Source organism: Chelonia mydas, chromosome 16, assembly GCF_015237465.2.
Source record: "Chelonia mydas isolate rCheMyd1 chromosome 16, rCheMyd1.pri.v2, whole genome shotgun sequence".
Taxonomy (NCBI): Eukaryota; Metazoa; Chordata; order Testudines; family Cheloniidae; genus Chelonia; species Chelonia mydas.
The window spans coordinates 351,351-364,390 of NC_057857.1; the positions used below are offsets into that span (position 1 = coordinate 351,351).

The window sequence follows — 13,040 nt, forward strand, 5'->3', positions numbered from 1 at the left end:
TGCTATAGACCACCTGAATCTAATTTGGATATGGATAGAGCCCTCTTTAATGTTTTTAATGAAGTAAATACTAATGGAAACTGTTTCAGAGTAACAGCCATGTTGGTCTGTATTCGCAAAAACAAAAGGAGTACTTGTGGCACCTTAGAGACTAACCAATTTATTTGAGCATAAGTTTTTGTGAGCTACAGCTCACTTCATCGGATGCAAATGGAAACTGTGTGATCATGGGAGACTGTAACTTCCCAGATATAGACTGGAGGACGAGTGCTAGTAATAATAGGGCTCAGATTTTCCTAGATGCGATAGCTGATGGAGTCCTTCATCAAGTAGTTGCTGAACCGACTAGAGGGGATGCCATTTTAGATTTGGTTTTGGTGAGTAGTGAGGACTTCATAGAAGAAATGGTTGTAGGGGACAATCTTGGCTCAAGTGATCATGAGCTAATTCAGTTCAAACTGAACAGAAAGACAAACAAAAATCTGTGACTAGGGTTTTTGATTTCAAAAGGGCTGACTTTCAAAAATTAAGGAAATTAGTTAGGGAAGTGGATTGGACTGAAGAATTTATGGATCTAAAGGCAGAGGAGGCCTGGGATTACTTTAAGTCAAAGCTGCAGAAGCTATGGGAAGCCTGCATCCCAAGAAAGGGGAAAAAATTCATAAGCAGGAATTGTAGACCAAGCTGGATGAGCAAGCATCTCAGAGAGGTGATTAAGAAAAAGCAGAAAGCATACAGTGAGTGGAAGATGGGAGGGATCAGCAAGGAAAGCTACCTTATTGAGGTCAGAACATGTAGGGATAAAGTGAGACAGGGTAAAAGTCAAGTAGAATTGGACCTTGCAAAGGGAATTAAAACCAATAGTAAAAGGTTCTATAGCCATATAAATAAGAAGAAAACAAAGAAAGAAGAACGGGGACCGCTAAACACTGAGGATGGAGTGGAGGTCAAGGATAATCTAGGCATGGCCCAATATCTAAACAAATACTTTGCCTCGGTCTTTAATAAGGCCAATGAGGATCTTAGGGATAATGGTAGCATGACAAATGGAAATGAGGATATGGAGGTAGATATTACCATATCTGAGGTAGAAGCAAAACTCAAAAAGCTTAATGGACTAAATCGGGGGGCCCAGATAACCTTCATCCAAGAATATTAAAGGAATTGGCACATGAATCTGTAAACTCAGGGGTTGTACCATATGATTGGAGAATTGCTAACACCGTTCCTATTTTTAAGAAAGGGGAAAAAAGTGATCCAGGTCGCTACAGGCCTGTTAGTTTGACATCTGTAGTATGCAAGGTCTTGGAAAAAATTTTGAAGGAGAAAGCAATTAAGGACATTTTGAGGTCAATGGTAAATGGGACAAAATACAACATGGTTTTACAAAAGGTAGATCGTGCCAAACCAACCTGATCTCCTTCTTTGAGAAAGTAACAAAGATTATTTAGACAAAGGAAATGCAGTGGATCTAATTTACCTAGATTTCAGTAAGGCATTTGATACTGTGCCACATGAGGAATTATTAGTTAAATTGGAAAAGATGGGGATCAATATGAAAATTGAAAGGTGGATAAGGAATTGGTTAACAGGGAGACTACAGCGGATCATACTGAAAGGTGAACTGTCAGGCTGGAGAGAGGTTACCAGTGGAGTTCCTCAGGGATCGATTTTGGGACCAATCTTTTTTAATCTTTTTATTACTGACCTTGACACAAAAAGTGGGAGTGTGCTAATAAAGTTTGCGGATGATACAAAGCTGGGAGGTATTGCCAATTTAGAGAGAGACCGGGATATCATACAGGAAGATCTGGATGACCTTGTAAACTGGAGTAATAGTAATAGGATGAAATTTAATAGTGAGAAGTGTGAGGTCATGCATTTAGGGATTAATAACAAGAATTTCAGTTATAAGCTGGGGACGCATCACTTGGAAGTAACAGAGGAGGAGAAGGACCTCGGGGTATTGGTTGATCACGGGATGACTATGAGCCGCCAATGTGATATGGCCATGAGAAAAGCTAATGCGGTCTTGGGATGCATTAGGTGGTGTATTTCCAGTAGAGATAAGGGGTTTTAGTACCGTTATACAAGGCACTGGTGAGACCTCACCTGGAATACTGTGTGCAGTTCTGGTCTCCCGTGTTTAAGAAGGATGAATTCAAACTGGAACAGGTACAGAGAAGGGCTACTAGGATGATCCGAGGAATGGAAAACCTGTTTTGTGAAAGGAGACTCAAGGAGCTTGGCTTGTTTAGCCTAACCAAAAGAAGATTGAGGGGAGATATGATTGCTCTCTAAATATATCAGAGGGATAAATACCAGAGAGGGAGAGGAATTATTTAAGCTCAGTACCAATGTGGTCACAAGAACAAATAGATATAAACTGGCCATCAGGAAGTTTAGACTTGAAATTAGACGAAGGTTTCTAACCATCAGAGAAGTGAAGTTTTGGAATAGCTTTCCAAGGGAAGAAAAGGGGGCAAAAGACATATCTGGCTTCAAGACAAAGCTTGATAAGTTTATGGAGGAGATGGTATGATGGAATAACATGATTTTGGCAATTAATTGATCTTTAAATATTAATGGTAAATAGGCCCGATGGGATGTTAGATGGGGTGGGATCTGAGTTACTACAGAGAATTCTTTCCTGGGTATCTGGCTGGTGAATCTTGCCTATATGCTCAGGGTTCAGCTGATCACCATATTTGGGGTCGGGAAGGAATTTTCCTCCAGGGCAGATTGGCAGAGGCCCTGGAGGTTTTTCGCCTTCCTCTGTAGCATGGGGCACGGATCACTTGCTGGAGGATTCTCTGCTCCTTGAAGTCTTTAAACCATGATCTGAGGACTTCAGTAGCTCAGACATAGGTGAGAGGTTTATCACAGGAGTGGGTGGGTGAGATTCTGTGGTCTGCATTGTGCAGGAGGTCAGATCATAATGGTCCCTTCTGACCTTAATATCTATGAATCTAGCTTGCTACTGTTTGGGTTAGAGCACTCAAAGGGAATGCTCTTAATTTCTTCTCTGCTTTTTTAAAAAACTTGTGTTTAAAAAGTGCCTTACATCCTTAACTCCTGTATCTCCATTGTCTATAAATGTCTGCAGTTGGGGTCCCTGGGGTATACCAGTGTGCATCCTTGCTAATATGGAGCAATTCAGTTTTGTTGTTCTCTCAATCTTGAGTGTGTATTAGGTTTGGGGAAGCATAACAAAATGGATGTTCTCTCTATTCCCCCACTACAAGTAGTTAAAATGATTTTGTGCATCTAAAACTCCAGCTTTTTCCAAATTTAGTGATCAATTAGTCAGTACTAAGCTATTTTATTTCAATCCAACTGCAGGTCTCTAAAACAGCAAGTGACACTTTATATCTTGGTACAATTTAAAGTTAGCAACTTCCCCTTCTTTAAAAAATAAGGAAAGAACTGTCCTGTAAACAAAATGAATTATTTCTTTTCTCTTAGCAGCGCCAGATTGGCCTCTCTCTTTGGATTGGATCAGACAGTATCAGTCCATGGAAATGAATTCTTCCAATATACAGCACCAAAACAGCCTAAAAAAGGCCAACCAGCGGCGAGTAAGTAACTGGTGTGATGAATGTGTGAATTTTAGCAATTTTTATTATTCTGATACGTGCTTCAGTTTCCCTCTGGGCTTTGCAGCACTATGCACTGAGTGTGAAGAGAAGGGATGGGACAGAGTGTTAACAAACTGAACAAAGTCTACACATGTGACCAGAAAATCTAGACTATACAATGGAAACCCCAGTATCTGGAACATTCACACTTCACAACCAACACCTCAGAGGAGGGAGATTCACCATCTTAGGCCTTGTCTACACTACGAAATTAGGTTGAATTTATAGAAGTTGGTTTTGTAGAAAGCGTTTTTATACAGTTGATTGTGTGTGTCCCCACACAAATGCTCTAAGTGCATGTAGTCAGCAGAGTGTGTCCACAGTACCGAGGCAACCGTCAACTTCCAGAGCGTTGCACTGTGGGTAACTATCCCACAGTTCCCGTAGTCTCCGCCGCCCATTTGAATTCTGGGTAGAAATCCCAGTGCCTGATGGGGCTAAAACATTGTCGTGGGTGGTTCTGGGTACATATCGTCAGGCCCCTGTTCCCTCCCTCCCTCCGTGAAAGCAAGGGCAGACAATCATTTTGAGCATTTTTTCCTGAGTTACCTGTGCAGATGCCATACCACAGCAAGCATGGAGCCCGCTCAGCTAACCATCACTGTATGTCTCCTGGGTGCTGGCAGACGTGGTACTGCATTGCTACACAGCAGCAATTTATTGCCTTTTGGCAGCAGACAGTGAAGTATGACTGGTAGCCATCGTCGACGTAGTCCAGGGTGTTCTCTTAACTGACCTCGATAAGGTCAGGGGTGCCTGGGCAAACATGGGAGTGGCTCAGCCAGGTTATTTCCCTTTTAAGTTTTGTCTCATAGCGATTCAGTCCTACCGGCAGTGCACTGTCTTTTAATCTACAGCCAGCAGAAGACGATGGCCAGCAGTCATACTGCACCATCTTCTGCTGAGCACCCAGGAGATGGCTAGCGGTCGTACTGCACAGTCTGCTGCCAGCAAGATGTATAAAGATAAATGAAGTGGATCAAAACAAGAAATAGACCAGATTTGTTTTGTATTCATTTTCTCCTCCCTCCCTCCGTGAAATCAATGGCCTGCTAAACCCAGTTTTGAGTTCTGTCCTTGAGGGGGCCATTCTGTTTCTCCCAAAGTCACCCCCCTTTTTGATTTTAATTCCGTGTAAGCCAACCCTGTAAGCCATGTTGTCAGTCGCCCCTTCCTCCATCAGAGCAACAGCAAACAATCATTTCCCACCCTTTTCCCTGGATTGCCCGAGCAGGAGCAGATGCCATAGCACAGCAAGCATGGAGCCCGTTCAGCTCACTGCAGCAGTTATGACCGTTGTAAACACCTCATGCATTATCATAGAATCATAGAATCATAGAATATCAGGGTTGGAAGGGACCCCAGAAGGTCATCTAGTCCAACCCCCTGCTCAAAGCAGGACCAAGTCCCAGTTATCATGCAGTGTGTGCAGAACCAGCACCTGAAAAACCAGGCGAGGAGGCGATGGCAGCGCCGTGATGAGGACATGAACACACTTTTGTTTAAAACCACGTTCCCCCGCAATTTGGAGATCATGGTGTTAATGGGGCAGGCTCATGCTGTGGAACACTGATTCTGGGCCCAGGAAACAAGCACAGAGTGGTGGGACCACATAGTGTTGCAGGTCTGGGAGGATTCCCAGGGGCTCCGAAACTTTTGCATGCGTAAGGGCACTTTCATGGAACTTTGTGACTTGCTTTCCCCAGCCCTGAAGCGCAAGAATACCAAGATGAGAGCAGTCCTCACAGTTCACAAGCGAGTGGCAATAGCCCTGTGGAAGCTTGCAATGCCGGACAGCTACTAGTCAGTGGGTAATCAATTTGGAGTGGCAAATCTACTGTGGGGGTTGCTGTGATGCAAGTAGCCAACGCAATCATTGAGCTGCTGCTATCAAAGGTAGTGAGTCTGGGAAATGTGCAGGTCATAGTGGATGGCTATGCTGCAATGGGATTCCCTAACTGTGGTGGGGCGATAGGGACATGCGTTCCGTCTATCTTGAGACTGGACCATCAGGGCAGCCAGTACATAAACTGCAAGAGGTACTTTTCAATGGTGCTGCAAGCACTGGTGGATCACAAGGGATGTTTCACCAGCATCAATGTGGGATGGCTGGGAAAGGTTCATGACGCTCGCATCTGCAGGAACTCTGGTCTGTTTAAACGGCTGCAGGAAGGGATTTACTTCCCAGACCAGAAAATAACTGTTGGGGATGTTGAAATGCCTATAGTTATCCTTGGGGACCCAGCCTACCCCTTAATGCCCTGGCTCATGAAGCCGTACACAGACACCCTGGACAGTAGTCAGGAGCTGCTCAACTATAGGCTGAGCAAGTGCAGAATGGTGGTAGAATGTGCATTTGGACATTTAAAGGGTAGCTGGCGCAGTTTACTGACTCTCTCAGACCTCAGCGAAACCAATATTCCCATTGTTATTGCTGCTTGCTGTGAGCTCCACAATCTCTGTAAGTAAGGGGGAAGACGTTTGTGGTGGGGTGGGAGGTTGAGGCAAATCGCCTGGCTGCTGAATACGCACAGCCAGACACCAGGGCGGTTAGAAGAGCACAGCAGGAAGCGGTGCACGTCAGAGAAGCTTTGAAAACCAGTTTCATGACTGGCCAGGGTACTGTGTGACACTTCTGTTTGTTTCTCCTTGATGAAAACCCACCCCCTTGGTTGCCTCTAAATTCCCTGTAAGCCACCCGCTCTCCCCCCTTCCATCACAGCTTGCTTGCAAAGAAAATAAAGTCACTATCGTTTAAAAAACCTGTATTCTTTATTAATTGATTATAAAAATAGGGAGATAACTCACAAGGTAGCCCGGGTGGGGTGTGGGAGGAGGGTAGGAGGGAAGGAAAATCCTCCCCGTGTGGCTAACTGCGGGGAGGATTTCTTTTCAGCCACAGGCAAACAGCCCCATAGGAACGGGCACCTCTGAATGTCCCCTTAATCAAATTCCCCTATTTCAACCAGGTTACCATGAATGATATCATTCTCCTGAGGATAACACAGAGAGATAAAGAACGGATGTTGATTGAATGCCAGCAAACACCGGGACCATACACTGCCAGGCTTTACCACGCCATGCTAGTAGCAAGTAATCTGGTATCATTGCATGACAAAGCGTCCTATCATGGAGGACGGAATAAGGCTGCTCTCCCCAGAAACTTCTGCAAAGGCTTTTAGAGTACCTCTAGGAGAGTTTCATGGAGATGTCCCTGGAGGATTTCTACTCCATCCCCAGACATGTTAACAGACTTTTCCAGAAGCAGTACTGGTCACGAATGCATCCCAAGTCCTCAGGGCTACTTAATCATTAAAAAACGCTTGCTTTTATAATGTGTATTATATTTAAAAAGGTACACTCACCAGAGGTCCCTTCTCCAGCTTGGTTGGGTTGGGAGGGTATTTCAGTCAGGGTGATAAAAAGATCCTGGCTGTTGGAGAGAACAGTGTGCTGTGTGCTCTCCTCAAGCTCCTCCTCATCTTCCCCATCCACAAAATCCTCAGGCATGGCGGAGAGTGTCCCATCACGGACAGGGGTGGGGTAGCGGTGGCGGCCTCCCCTAGAATTGCATGCAGCTCAGCGTGGAAGCGGCATGTCTGGGGCTCTGTCCCGGAGCATCCGTTTGATTCTTTGGTTTTCTGGTACGCTTGTCTGAACTCCTTAAGTTTCATGCAGCACTGTGTTGCGTCCCTGATGTAGCCTCTGTCCCTCATGGCCTCAGAGATTTTTTGAAATGTTTTGGCATTTTGTCTTTTGGAACGTAGTTCTGATAGCACGGATTCCTCGCCCCATACAGCGATCAGATTCAGTACCTCCCGTTCGGTCCATGCTGGAGCTCTGTTTCGATTCTGGGACTGCATGGTCACCTGTGCTGATGAGCTCGCCTGGCCAAACAGGAAATGAGATTCAAAAGTTCCTGGGGCTTTTCCTGTACACCTAGCCAGTGCATCCGAGTTCAGAGTGCTGTCCAGAGTGGTCACAATGGTGCACTGTGGGATAGCTCCCAGAGGCCAATACCTTTGAATTGCGTCCACACTAACCCTAATTCGAAACGGCGATGTCGATTTCAGCGCTAATCCCCTTGCTGGGGAGGAGTACAGAAATCTGTTTTAAGAGCCCTTTATGTTGAAAAAATGGCTTCGTTGTGTGGACGGGTGCAGGGTTTATTCGGATTTAACACTGCTAAATCCTACATAAACTCGTAGTGTAGATCGGGCCTAACTCTGCTCTCAGGGAAGTAGAGCAAAGGCCCTGAGCTGGAGACATTGATGTTAGGTGGCTGTGGTAAGAGCTAAACTCAGACACAGGGCTCTCGTGGGGTTAAGACAAAGGAACAGAGACAGAAGGGAAGCAGAGACTGTTTTCTACAGCAACATGGCTCAAGAGTGCCCTAGAATTTGCTGTGTCTTAACCTTTGCTTCTCTATGTAGACCTAAGGACTTTCAGATTCCGTATGCCAGGTGACTAACAAATTATTACATTGTTTTGAAAAGGCTGCCTGATGTCGCTGCTGAGAAAAGGTACAGAACAAGTCTCCTACAGTTGTCTGTCTTGGCTGCAGGGAGCCCCTAAGAGGGATTGCAAGCACCCAAAGACCCAGTTTTGGAGCTGTGGAGCCATGGGCCTGCCCCTCTGGAACGGTGTGGAACCCTGGAGTCTGGCACACTAAAGGGGTCCCTCCCAAGGGATTGGTTACAGGCTGGGGCATAGATCAGATCCTATGAACACATGATAACTGGGTACACACATGAATAGCAAACCCTCTAGGCATGTGTGCTGCTGGCTAGAAAAGAGAACTAAGGCCAAGACTAACAGCAAACTAACTTAGTAGCTGTCTTTTTTAATAAATAACATACAGCAGTAGGCCTTTTGTATTTTTAAGGTGCCTTGGAATTTGCCACAGGCTCTTGCAACAAAATAGTGCTCAGGAGTATAAGCTCTCACTTAAAGTTTCCAGTCCGCAAGGTGCTGAAGAGAGTATTGAAAATATTAACTAAATGTAAATAAATTTAAAAATCCAAGGTTGTCTCATAGTTTCAAGCTGACTCCAGACTCAATCTGACAACTCTGAACTGCCCCAGTTATCTAAATGGGCTGGTAACTATGAAACTTATGGCATGTGTACACTTACCTCAGGAGTGATCAATCCAGTGGGGGTCAATTTATCACGTCTAGTTGAAGACGCAATAAATCAACCGCCGAGCACTCTCCCGTCATCTCCGGTACTCCACCAGAGCAAGAAGTGTCGACGGGGGAGTGTCAGCAGTTGACCTACCGCAGTGAAGACACTGCAGTGAGTAGATCTAAGTACATCGACTTCAGCTACGTTATTCATGTAGCTGAAGTTGCGTAATTTAGTTCAATTCCCTCCCTCTCCCCCTCCCCCTAAGTGTAGACCAGGCCTAAAATGGCAATTTAAATTTCAATATTAACTCTTTCACTGCTGAGCAGTTCACCAGAAAGATCTGGCTAAGGCTTGAATCTTGAAATGCCAGACTGTTTTCGCAGTTACCGAAAGTACCAACTACCAAAACTTCAGCACCTTCTCCTGACAACTTTGCATGGTTCTGAATTGCCAATACATAATCTGCTTGCTGCAGATTGAGGCTTAGGCCAGAGATCAGTCTCTTCATGCTGCCTAATACCAATAATTGCTGCTGGGAGCTGATATATAATGAGCTGATTCAGGATGGCCCAGATCTGTGTTTCAATGGCTCTTTGCAGCCCTGTAACTTTGTCATATTCTCCATTATAGACTCTTAAGGCATCTATAATTCTGCTTAGCTTGCTGTTAGGAAATCCTCTTCTTGGACCAGATAGTAAATGTGGATAGCTTTGTTTCCATTAGTTTATCTGTATTGGTTGGCTAGCTCCTAGTAAAAACATAGGCTGTTTTGAGGCATTAAAAGTGCCTGAAATAGCCAAATTATTAAAGGTGCATGTATTTTACTCTGCATGTGCGTTTGCACTGAGCATGCTGAAGGTCATGTTTGTTCTTCTGACTAGGCTGAGTATTAAATAATCTGCTCTTTGAGGTCCAGAAAACCCTCTCTTGTTATATTTCAATACCCTGCCTGATCAGTTGAATCATGTAGAGCATCAGGGTGTGCATGCACATCAAGTTAGTGTCCTGTCCACCAGAAATATGAGGTTCTAATTTCCTCATCACAGAGCAGCAAGCCTTTCTTTTTTTTTTTTTTTTTTTTTTAAAGGTGCATGTTCTTGTTTTACATCACTTACATTTTGGTCCCATCAAAAATTGGTATACGAAGGGCCAGATATTTAAACGTATCTAACCGCTATTGACTTCAGTGGGAGTTAAGCACTGATAGTTGGGCCTACAAATTTATTCTAACTGTGAGTTTAATTGTAAAAAGTAGTTCATAAGATGTCACAATAATCTGCAAGAGCGAATGTTGATGGGAAAAGTTGTGAAAGGGAGACTGAATTAGTCCAAACAAAAAGTTCTACTGTGTTAAGATCATGCTAGGTAGGGAGACAAGAAAAGTGTGGACCATAAATTAGTGAACTGAAATTCGTGTGTTGGAAACTAGGCTCAACTGGTGGATAAAATGATGAAAGGACGGGCTATTCTGCCCATCACTTCCTTTCTGGTTCCATAAAGAGACTTTGGGGAGAAAAAATGGCTACTGCAGCAAGCTTCACCCTCATGGCTGCCATACTGATCCTGAAAGTTGTCCTGACTAGACTGGGCCAAAAGAGCAAGGGAGCCAGATGGCATTGCGACCTCCACTGGCTGAAATCCAAAACCCCCCTGGGATGTGACACTCCCCTGGCCCACCACCTTCCCCTCTTATTTCTTGTCTTTCCTATCCCTCTAATTTTTTCTTCTGTTTAATGAGTCTGGTTTAGCCAGCTAAGATTGTATATTTTGTGACACTGCTGTTAGCTTGTGACCAGAGGGGCAATGAAAGGCAGTGCTTTAAACAGCCCAGTGCTGGTACAAGTTTATCAAGTCTCTGAATAGCTCATCAGATCATGTGATTGACCTGTACAGTAACTCTTCACTTAAAGTGGTCCCAGTTAATGTTGTTTCGATGTTACGTTGCTGATCAATTAGAGAACATGCTCGTTGAAAGTTGCGCAATGGTCCCTTATAACGTCCTTTGGCAACCGCCTGCTTTGTCCACTGCTTGCAGGAAAAGCAGCCCGTTGGAGCTAGCTGGTTGGGGTTTGGAACCAGGGTGGACCGGCAGCCCCCCATCAGCTCCCCACTCCCCTAAGTTTCATGTGCAGCAGCCACCCAGCAGGCTATCAATTGCCAGCAGTTCAGCTGGCCGGCCATCCCCCCCACTGCCCTGTGCTGCTCCTGCCCTCTGCCTTGGAGCTGCTCCCCGGATCCTCCTGCTTGCTGTGCAGGGCAGGAAGAAGGGAGCTAATGTCTGGGTGTCCCCCTCCCCCCTGCTCCTGCACCTCACTTACCCTATCTCTGTAGAGCAGGGAGGGACACAACAGGGCTCAGGACGGAGGGAGCTTCCTGGCAGCAACTTCTGTCTCAATTTGCTGATCTACTTAAAAAGGCAGTGTACTTAGAGTCTGGTCAGCATACTTAAAGGGGCAATACGCATCTCTCTCTCTCTCTCTCTTTTACACTTACACACGTTTTCTGTCTCTGTCTGCCATGCTGTCTCCCCTCCTTCCATTCGTGCTGACTTGTAGATTGTGAGGCTATATTAACAACAAGAAAAGGAGTACTTGTGGCACCTTAGAGACTAACCAATTTATTTGAGCATAAGCTTTCATGAGCTACAGCTCACTTCATCGGATGCATACTGTGGAAAGTTAGAAGATCTTTTTATACACACAAAACATGAAAAAATACCTCCCCCCACCCCACTCTCCTGCTGGTAATAGCTTACCTAAAGTGATCACTCTCCTTACAATGTGTATGATAATCAAGTTGGGCCATTTCCAGCACAAATACAGGGTTTAACAAGAACGTCGGGGGTGGGGGGGGGCAACAAGGGGCAATAGGTTACCTTGCATAATGACTTAGCCACTCCCAGTCTCTATTCAAGCCTAAGTTAATTGTATCCAATTTGCAAATGAATTCCAATTCAGCAGTCTCTCGCTGGAGTCTGGATTTGAAGTTTTTTTGTTGTAATATCGCAACTTTCATGTCTGTAATCGCGTGACCAGAGAGATTGAAGTGTTCTCCGACTGGTTTATGAATGTTATAATTCTTGACATCTGATTTGTGTCCATTTATTCTTTTATGTAGAGACTGTCCAGTTTGACCAATGTACATGGCAGAGGGGCATTGCTGGCACATGATGGCATATATCACATTGGTGGATGTGCAGGAGAACGAACCTCTGATAGTGTGGCTGATGTGAGTAGGCCCTGTGATGGTATCCCCTGAATAGATATGTGGGCACAGTTGGCAAGGGGCTTTGTTGCAAGGATAGGTTCCTGGGTTAGTGGTTCTGTTGTGTGGTGTGTGGTTGTTGGTGAGTATTTGCTTCAGGTTGGGGGGCTGTCTGTAGGCAAGGACTGGCCTGTCTCCCAAGATTTGTGAGAGTGTTGGGTCATCCTTCAGGATAGGTTGTAGATCCTTAATAATGCGTTGGAGGGGTTTTAGTTGGGGGCTGAAGGTGACGGCTAGTGGCGTTCTGTTAGGCCTCTCCTGTAGTAGGTGACTTCTGGGAACTCTTCTGGCTCTATCAGTCTGTTTCTTCACTTCCGCAGGTGGGTATTGTAGTTGTAAGAATGCTTGATAGAGATCTTGTAGGTGTTTGTCTCTGTCTGAGGGGTTGGAGCAAATGTGGTTGTATCGCAGAGCTTGGCTGTAGACGATGGATCGTGTGGTGTGGTCAGGGTGAAAGCTGGAGGCATGTAGGTAGGAATAGCGGTCAGTAGGTTTCCGGTATAGGGAGGTGTTTATGTGACCTTCGTTTATTAGCACTGTAGTGTCCAGGAAGTGGATCTCTTGTGTGGACTGGACCAGGCTGAGGTTGATGGTGGGATGGAAATTGTTGAAATCATGGTGGAATTCCTCAAGGGCTTCTTTTCCATGGATCCAGATGATGAAGATATCATCAATATAGCGCAAGTAGAGTAGGGACGTTAGAACAACGCTTCCTCAGCTCTCGTCCCCTAAGTCAGCCATAAAAATGTTGGCATACTGTGGGGCCATGCGGGTACCCATAGCAGTGCCGCTGATTTGAAGGTATACATTGTCCCCAAATGTAAAATAGTTATGGGTAAGGACAAAGTCACAAAGTTTAGCCACCAGGTTAGCCGTGACATTATCGGGGATAGTGTTCTTGACGGCTTGTAGTCCATCTCTGTGTGGAATGTTGGTGTTGATGGATGTTGTTAAAACCTGTATTTGTGCTGGAAATGGTCCAACTTGATTATCATACACATTGTAAGGAG

At 45.1% G+C, this 13,040-nt stretch overlaps 1 protein-coding gene across 23 annotated transcripts in view; it reads left to right on the top strand.

Annotated features, from left to right (window-relative positions):
- Positions 1–13,040, top strand: part of FKBP15 (FKBP prolyl isomerase family member 15) — an 85,982-nt gene that overhangs the window by 6,378 nt on the left and 66,564 nt on the right. For 14 of the 23 annotated variants that reach the window (XM_037879437.2, XM_043530620.1, XM_037879434.2 and 11 more), the window contains one exon: positions 3,466–3,578. In XM_037879437.2, coding sequence (XP_037735365.1) covers positions 3,466–3,578 — 113 coding nt within the window. Of the gene's footprint in view, positions 1–3,465; positions 3,579–13,040 lie in introns of those variants that run through there. The other 9 variants (XM_037879438.2, XM_043530624.1, XM_043530617.1 and 6 more) reach the window with 1 other exon arrangement.